General features: G+C 46.2%; 1 protein-coding gene across 1 annotated transcript; it reads right to left on the bottom strand.

Moving 5' to 3' along the window:
• Nucleotides 1–813: 813 nt before the first annotated feature.
• LOC103680939 (integrator complex subunit 6-like) lies at nt 814–4,846 on the bottom strand. Its single transcript, XM_008710448.2, has 4 exons — nt 4,651–4,846; nt 1,812–2,168; nt 1,367–1,460; nt 814–978 (listed from the first exon to the last, which is right to left on the bottom strand). Exons 1-4 carry the CDS (start codon nt 4,772–4,774, stop codon nt 879–881), a joined length of 675 nt encoding a protein of 224 aa, XP_008708670.2. The 5' UTR covers nt 4,775–4,846; the 3' UTR covers nt 814–878.
• Between the last annotated feature and the right edge of the window lie 3,454 nt (nt 4,847–8,300).

The following is an 8,300-nucleotide window of genomic DNA, read 5'->3' as shown; positions in this document are numbered from 1 at the left end:
GTCTGATGTATATCAGCATCCAACATAATTTGATTTTTCTTCTGCAGTCAGAGTTCATGCGTCTTGAAGTCCAGGAGTGGAACTGGGAGAGCCTCCTGTCACAGTTTATCCCTAAAGCCTTCCCACATTTATGACTTTAGGCTTTGCCAAACCAGAGGTCTTCATCCCAGAGGGAGACACGCTTTCACCAAGGAACGCACCAGTGATGCCAGTGAGAGGGAGCGGGGACTGCCAGCTAGCCCTTTTGGTCCCCTCAGCCCTCTCAATCCAGAGGCAATCAATCCTGGCTGGCGATCAAAGGGCATCTGGGTTCCCGCTACACACGGAGCTAAGGAGGGGGACGCCCAATGTGCCTGGAGAGCTTCTTACTACCCTCGCGTTTTGTGCTTCGAGTCTGTGGAAAATGGCAACAAGCCATGGAAGGCAGGATGTCAAATGGCCCAGACTCTTCAGCAACGAAGCCTTGAGTCACTCTACCAGACAAAGCACCATGACCAGCCGAGGCGCTGTCTCAGGACAAAAAGGAATAAGAGGTGAGCAGTGAAAGGAAGTGGTTATAAGGTCCAGCTACAACCATGTGACCTGCTACAGGACGGTAATATCATTCAGTTTGGTAAGTTAATAACATCCCCCTCCTCAGGTAAGACGACAAACAGACAAACAACAAACTACTTTCATAGAAAATTCTTAGGGCTATAGCCCAGCTTTTACAGACAGCAAACCATACAATTAAAAGGCTCCGCTGCTTTTTTCTTTGCCTTTTCTTGACAACAATTTTCTCGACTACAACATTTTAAGAAGGCTTCAGTGATATCTCATTCCATCGTACAGCATAGAAAATTCATCCTTGCTTCTCACTGGTCTTTGCGAGAACACAATTATTTGCTTTTCTGGTGATTAACTTTCTTGAGACAGCGGCAGGATTCTATTTTTTCTAGTACCTTCTCAAGTTGCTGAATTAAGACTCCTCTTTTAAACCTGAAGGTAAAGACAAATATAAGTAACCAGAAGCTCTCTAAAGCATCTATGATGTGTAAGAGACAGTAGCGGGTACCCAATAGAGCTTACAGTCTCCATGGGAATAGAAAAATGCATCCTCTTGGAAAAATGCCCAGAGTGTCAATTGAGGGCCCGTGCCCACCCCAGGCTATGGCGAGCATGGACATTTCATGGGCTTGGGAGAATGGGTTAGGCTAGGATAATATCCACCAAAATGCCTAGGGAAAAGAACATGTTTGTGACCCTGTTCAGCATCGGACACAACTGAAGAAAGAAAGAGAGAAAGAGGGGAAAGAAAGAAAGAAAGGAAGGAAGGAAGGAAGGAAGAAAGAAAGAAAGAAAGAGAAAGTTCTTTTTTTCCACCCACCTTGCGGCTTCCTTGATGGTAAATTCAACAAATTGTTTCTTGACTGCAAGTGGTCCTCGCACTTCTTCGAGCAAAGTGAAAATCCTCTCGTACTCTGAAAATAGTTTTTAAAATTCAGTATTTTAAAAAACAAGAAGATGGTCTAGAACTCTGTCTTAGTGCATCCACTCGCTCAGTAATCATTGCTCATGGGCTAGAGGCTTACGTAGGGTTTGCGTTTTGAACGCTCACTGAGGAAACTATTACAAACACTAACCAAGCAAAGCGTACACTTTTAAGAGGTGTATTGGGAATTGTGAGACCAATTCAAGAGAAATCATCTAAATTATGTAAAAACCCAATTCGGCCAAAGGATGAGCTCAAGAGGGGGGTTGAAGCTATTCTAAATCATGGAATGAGGGAGACTTCCCGTGGTTTTATTCAGAGCCATTCTTTGACTACTTACTGCGTCCAAACTTCCGAACTTCCTTCATTAACTGATATTTTATATCATCATTGATTTTCTTCGCCATAGCAGGGCTTACTTGTGGTATATTTGGCACAGCTCCTGGTGAGGACATTGCTGGAACTTTCGGGTCAGCGGCACTGCAGGTTTTGGTTCCTCCAAGTGAATTACTACCAGGCTTGGGAATCAGGCCCCCTTGAGCGAAGTCATCAGTGGGAGACCCCAGTTGGTTGGGGGGAGCCCCAGCTCCTGCCCTATGCATAACTTCCGGTGCCACGGCTTTTGGCAAGAAGCCATCAGGTGGGGTCGGATGATTTTCCATCTTCCTGTCACGGACATCGTGAGTGACAGTGGCACCTGGAAACGAAATGAAGCAATTGAGCTGCGAGGTAGGTGCACTTTGTCACCCTCCCAGGGACGTCTCTGTGCTCTGCAGGTTTTGAGAACATTACTTATTTCATAAAAGTGGGAGTGTGTACCAAGCAGAAATGTCAGATCCCACAAATAGGGCTCTGTAAAGATCACACAATAAATCACTTTTTCTCTCCTGGAACTATGAATACACACTGAAATGGAGTTGGACAGTACAGCTAATAAATAAGCATCCACAGAGCCCTGGCACTCGTGATTTACTGTCTCCTTGATGCCCTTTACAAGGTCAAGAGCTGAACATCTCACTTGATGCCAAAATGTCTGACTTTGGCACTCCATCACCAAAAATGCCAGTTTATGATCTTCGTCATTTGTCTTTTCTGTCTCAGAAAGGTGAATTTCCTTTGACTCCAAGTCCAACACCTCTACTTCATATGCTCAGCCTCCTCTGTGCTGGGCACCTTGCCAGATGCTGGGAGATCGGCAAGGAACCAGACAGACAGACACAATCCCTACCCTTATGGAACTTACATCCCCATGGGGGAGTCGGACGGTACGTGCACAATGGGCAAAGGGAATAACACGGTTTGAATTTGTGTGAGGAAGGAAGGAAGCAGGGATTTGAGCGAGAGCAGGAGGGAAGCCTCCACGACCGTGTGGTCGGGCAGGGCCCTCTGAGGAGGTGACCCCTGGGCAGAGCCGGGAGCAGGAGGCAGAGGCGGCCTGTGCACACGCAGAGGAGTTCCAGCTGCCGGAGGGCCGTGCAGGGCCCCTAGGAGGGGACGAGCCAGGGCCGTGGAGCAGAGGACAGAGGCAGAGAGAGCTAGAAGGACACAGAGAGGAACCGTGATGGCAGGAGACGATGGCGGGGCCAAGTTGTGCAGGGCATGGAGACCAGTGTCAGGAGCTCAGACTCTGTTCTGACTGCTGGGGGGGTTGATGACGGGTTTTGGGATGGACGTGACACGATCTGGTTTCTGTGCAGGCAGGGTCAGTCTGGCCGCAGGGCAGTGAATGGGTTAGACAGGGCCAAGCACGGGAAGCAGGGGAGGCCCCTGGGTGGCTCAGTTGGTGAAGCGTCTGCCTTCCGCTCAGGTCAGGATCCCAGGGTCCTGGGATCGAGCCCCACGTTGGAGCCTGCTTTTCCCTCTGCCTGCCACTCCCCTGCTTGTGCTCTCTCTCTCTCTCAAATAAATAAATAAAATCTTAAAAAAAAAAAAAAGAATGGGAAGCAGGGAAATCAGGTGAGAAGCTGCTGTAGCAGCTTGGGGACAGATGGTGGCAGCATAGACTAGAGGGATGGAGACAAGGGGGCGATATGGGAATTCTGTTGGGTGTCAGGTTGCCTGGACTTGCTAAGGGATGGAAGCGAGAGAAGAATGGAAGAATTAACAAGAGGACTCATGAGTGAGTCTAAGAGTTTTGGCCTGAACCACTGGGGAAATGATGGTACAGGTGTGTGCAGGTTGTTGGGACACTGCTCACAAGAGTCACAGGTGTGGTTAACCTCTCGTGATGCTGGTCCAGTGACCTCAGGTTGGTAGCTTGAACTAGGCCATGGCTGGGACAATTCACACTGTGGGTATCTACAAATCGAAATATTGAGGCTTCTAGACCCTTCCACAGCTCCCCTACCCGCGGGCAGCAGGTTGTTCCACCTTTATGAATGTTCCACCAATGAATGGTATTATTAGCTGAGATTGAGAAGGCTGAAAGTAGAGCATTTTTGGAGAGGGGGAGGGTCAGAAGTTCACGTAGAACGAGTTGCATTCAAATACGTAGTAGACACTGATTGGAGACTGAAGTTCAGGAGCAAATTGTAGTCTAAAGGTACAAAGCCGAAAGTTGTTGCAGTGTGAATCCTATTTAAACCCGAAGACCGTGTGGAATCAGGTGGTAGTGGGTTGAAGAAAGCAGGGCCCGATATCCAGCTTTGGGCCCCTGAAATATCAGAGGTGGGAAAGAAGAGGGGAAAATGAGAAAAGGGAGAAGGAAAAGGAGTCACTAGGAAGGGGATATGGAATCCAGGAGAAGGTGGGCTCTGGAAAACCCAAGAAGTTTTCCATGGAGCGGGGAGTGGACAAGCATATCACGTGTTGCTAAGAAATTCACGCCAAAGTGTAGCAGCCGCCGGGGACCCGGACACTAGCGGCTTCACTGGAATAGTGTGAGAAGCAGCCAGAATGCCCTGGGTTAGAGCATGAGCACGATGTGAAGACGGGCAGAACATGAGCAGACTCAGCCCGCTGTCAAACCCATCAGCTTTTTCTGCCTCGGGAACTGCATAGTCTAAGCCTCACCCCACTCCACATGGCAGGACCTAGCAGAGAGACTCGCCCCCGCCACTGGCAAGCATGCTCGTATCTGTCCACCCCTCAAGGACATAACTACAAACTTCCCCTGACATGGCTGAGCGCTAAAGATGGGGTTCCCGCACTCCCCCGTTTGCTTAACCAGGGTGACGTACTCCGTCTTCTCTTAGTTGGTGAGTGGTTGCTGGGCTTTCTGGGACGCTTCATCTGCTTTTGATGCCCTGCTGCAAACTGATCTCCTTCATTGTTCTCTGTTTGCTGAAAAACGTCAGTGAACATATTCCATCAAAGACAAAATCCAATCATTGGACACCTGCACTCTCCATATACCCATACAGCCATGCGTTTATATTATCAGTGTACGTGTTAATCATCAGCCAAAGATTTATACTCACCCAACCCACACCGTGTTTTCAGAAAATGCAATGCAATTTTAATTTAACCTACGTGAAATAAGGAGAAGGTAAAACACAAGGTTTGGGTCCAAAACCAAACATGGACATCCATGGCTGCTAAGAACGTTGGAGAATGGGTGGCTCTCATCAATCAAAATTAGACACACATGATTCTCTCTTTGGAGAAGTACACACCATATTGCTTCACATTTTGTTAGGGGAGGAAAAAAAATACCTTTTTTTGTCCTTCGTGCCTTAAACCTATTAACAAACACTGATTAACACTCCATTAAATGATACACGTAGATGGTAAGAGGTAGAATGGATTGAAAATGTGAATCTCCCCATGCCAAGCTTTATGGAGAATCAAATTTGTCATCCTTGGAGCTGGGTGGGTGTAGGGAATGCTTTTCAGTATCGGTGGTGGATCAAACATGAAATCAAGGATGTAATCAATTAGCTAAAAGCTATTTTCATCAAAGGTTGACCCAAGAATATGTCCCTCCACTACCTGAACACGGTTGAGATAAAAATCTTTTCCCAAACCATTTGCATTTCCCATAAAAGAAGAATCCAGAATGGGTGAAAATGCTTTCATTGAGCGTTTCCTCTCCACCAGGTACTGTTCTCAATGTTTACATTAACTCAGTCCCGAGTCAGGTGTGATTACTATCTCTGTTGTTAAAAACGAGGGCACTAAGGCACAGAAAATTAAGAAAAATTAAGAAGAACTCTAACTAAGTGAGGTAGGACAAGTCTAAGTCTCGTTTTCTTACAGAAGAGATGTTCTATGCCTTTCTTTCAGTGATCTCTTCCACTAGAGCAGATACAATCCTCTTCGTCTTCGTGCTTCACTGGTCAAGTCAGTATGTCTCTCTCATAGACACTACACACATCTCACCCTAAGAGGTCCCTAAGGACAATCCAATCATGGCAACATCATCTAGTACTTCAAGTTTCAAGAGGAACACTTAGCCATTTTCTGGGTAGAGCACTAATGACCTGAATAATAGAAACAGAGGAAGTAGACTCTGATCTCAACATCAGAGGGGTTACTGGGAGATGAGGTGGGCAAGAATATAGACTCTGCAGCCAGAAACATGTGGTTTCAAATCTTGACTCTATCTCTTAGCAGCTGTGTCATTCAGAAAAGGCATTTGACCACTGTCAGCCTTGAGTTCTTATTAAAGGGCAGATGGGAACACTTGTCTGCAGAACAGTTGTGAGCATCAAATGTGCTCATTTAAAACACCAGCTCCTACTCTAAATTTATTATTATTTTTGTCCCACCAACACACTGTCAGGTCAGGAGGCCCCCACTTTCTGTTCACAGAAGAATACTTTTATCGTATTTCACCTTTTAAATAAATTGGAGTAAAGCCTATGCCTTACACATTCATCCTTCGAAGAGGAACAGAATTATACCAAAAATACCACAATTTGAGCAGAAGTAGTCATAGTTATCTTACCTTCTTATCATTTTTAAGCAGGTAGCTGAGAGTATAAAGTCTTTTAGGTTGTCGTGAATCAGTCTCTTGAGAGGGAGAAGCCGTTGTCTTCAGATGTTTCTCATAGTTAATTATTTGTGCGAGCAGAACACTCCGATGGGAAAGTGGGAAGTCAGCGGGAAAGAAATTGATGCTATACAGCTCAAATGTACGATCCTCTAGGGAGGACATGGCCAAGCACTGCGTTAGCGACGTGCACCATGGCACTAAATAGAATTTAGAATCTCTTATCTAGGATCTCTATCACATTCTAGAGTCTGGAATCATCCCTCCTCATCTGAGTCATTACTCAGTCCACCATCACTACTGTCTATAGGCTAAAACCACGAGGTACCCAGAAAACTCCCTTATGCCTCAAACCAGGTTAGAGAATGGGCTGATAGCCGTTATACCACCACCCCAGCTAAAAGACCATATATAATCCCCATTTGGAAAAGCCTGGTTTCCATGACATTGTTTTATAGTCCAGAGAGCCTTGAGGACCTTAACTTTGAATAATTTCATTAAACCTACAGACTGTCTTCCTAGGAGAGTTGCCTTACAAACAAAACTTGGTGTATAATTTCAGGGGTGCGTCCAGCCTAAGATCTGTTCAATTTAATGGACAGATGATCCCACTTAATGTCATCAAAATGGGGCAAAGAAGCATTAGAGACTGACACAAATTATCCTGCATACTATCAGTTAAATTATTTTCATATAAATAAGGAATTCTCTGCTGAACTCATAACTATAGGCAGTGTGAGATAGTGTTGGGGTATGCAGTCTCTGGAATCTTCTAGATCTAGATTCTGCCACTTTTCAACTGGCTAAACCTGGGGGAACTACTATTACCATAAAATGAGCATGAAACAGTATCTACCTCATGGAGCTGTTTTAAGGATTACGAGATAAAGCATGAAGAGGGCCCTGTATGGGAGATAGCCCAAGATGGCGGGGGAGAGGGGGGTAGGAGACCTTAGTTTCTGTCTGGTTCAAGCAATTCAGCTAGAGAGCTAGCAGATCATTCTGAACACCTGTGAACTCAACCAGAGATCTAAGAATAGCTGCAAGTCTAAAAATAGGAAAGCAACCACTTTCCGCAAGGTAGGAGGTGCGGAGAAGTGAATCCAAGGTGATATATCGGAATAGACTGTGGGGGGAGGGAGCCTTTGTAAGCTAGCTATGGATAGGGATAGACCAGAGGAGCACAAGATCAGAACTTTTAGAAGTCTGCTCCATTGGACGGTGTCCCTGCCTAAAAGGCACCCAGGTGGTGAAGCGGGGCAGAATCCGAGGTGGGACAGTGTGGTCTTAGGATCCCCAGGGTCCCAGGAAGACTAGGGGTGCCCGAGTGCCGCAGGGCTCCCCAGCATCAGAGTGGGGAACCAGGCTGCAGTCAGTGAGCCCAGGAGTGGGCTCCCAGCTCAGGGCTGCCATAAACCAAGAATCACAGCACAGTAGGGAGACCGCTGTCCAAGCAGGGGCCCAACAAGTGGCAGAACTGGTGACACCCCACCTCCCTCCTTCCTTCAGGGAACAAAAGCCACAGAGAGCAATCGGAAGCCGCTTACTTAGGCTGGCCCGGGCAAGGGCAGTGCAGATCCACCCCGGGCAAAGACACCCGAGAATCAGCGCAGGGGGCCCCTCCCCCACATCAGCAAGACCATCCTGCCAAGATCAAGTTCACCAATCATACAGAACTGCAAAACCCCAGCACTAAGGGAATATAGCATATTTCACAGCTTTTCCCCCCACAATTCCTTAGTCTTTCAATTTTAATTTGTCTTCTCTTTCCTTTTACAAACAATTTCTGATTTTATCAACTTTTTTTAAATCTTTTTGAATTTTCATTTTTTACAGTTACATTCTATCTTTTCATTGTATTTAATTTTATGTTTGTGTGTGTATGTGTATATATAT

This window comes from Ursus maritimus, assembly GCF_017311325.1.
Source record: "Ursus maritimus isolate PB19 chromosome X unlocalized genomic scaffold, ASM1731132v1 scaffold_X1, whole genome shotgun sequence".
NCBI classification, from domain to species: Eukaryota; Metazoa; Chordata; class Mammalia; order Carnivora; family Ursidae; genus Ursus; species Ursus maritimus.
Note: the sequence above shows the minus strand (reverse complement) of the source record. Positions and strands in the feature narration are given on the sequence as shown.

Bases quoted from the DNA above. Each gene is read 5' to 3' on its own strand.
- LOC103680939 (XM_008710448.2), bottom strand. From the start codon at position 4,774: ATGTTCACTGACGTTTTTCAGCAAACAGAGAACAATGAAGGAGATCAG. The intron at 2,169-4,650 runs GTACGTCACCCT...TTTCGTTTCCAG, and splicing joins ACCAACTAAGAGAAGACGGA to GTGCCACTGTCACTCACGAT. The intron at 1,461-1,811 runs GTAAGTAGTCAA...AACTATTTTCAG, and splicing joins AGTTCGGAAGTTTGGACGCA to AGTACGAGAGGATTTTCACT.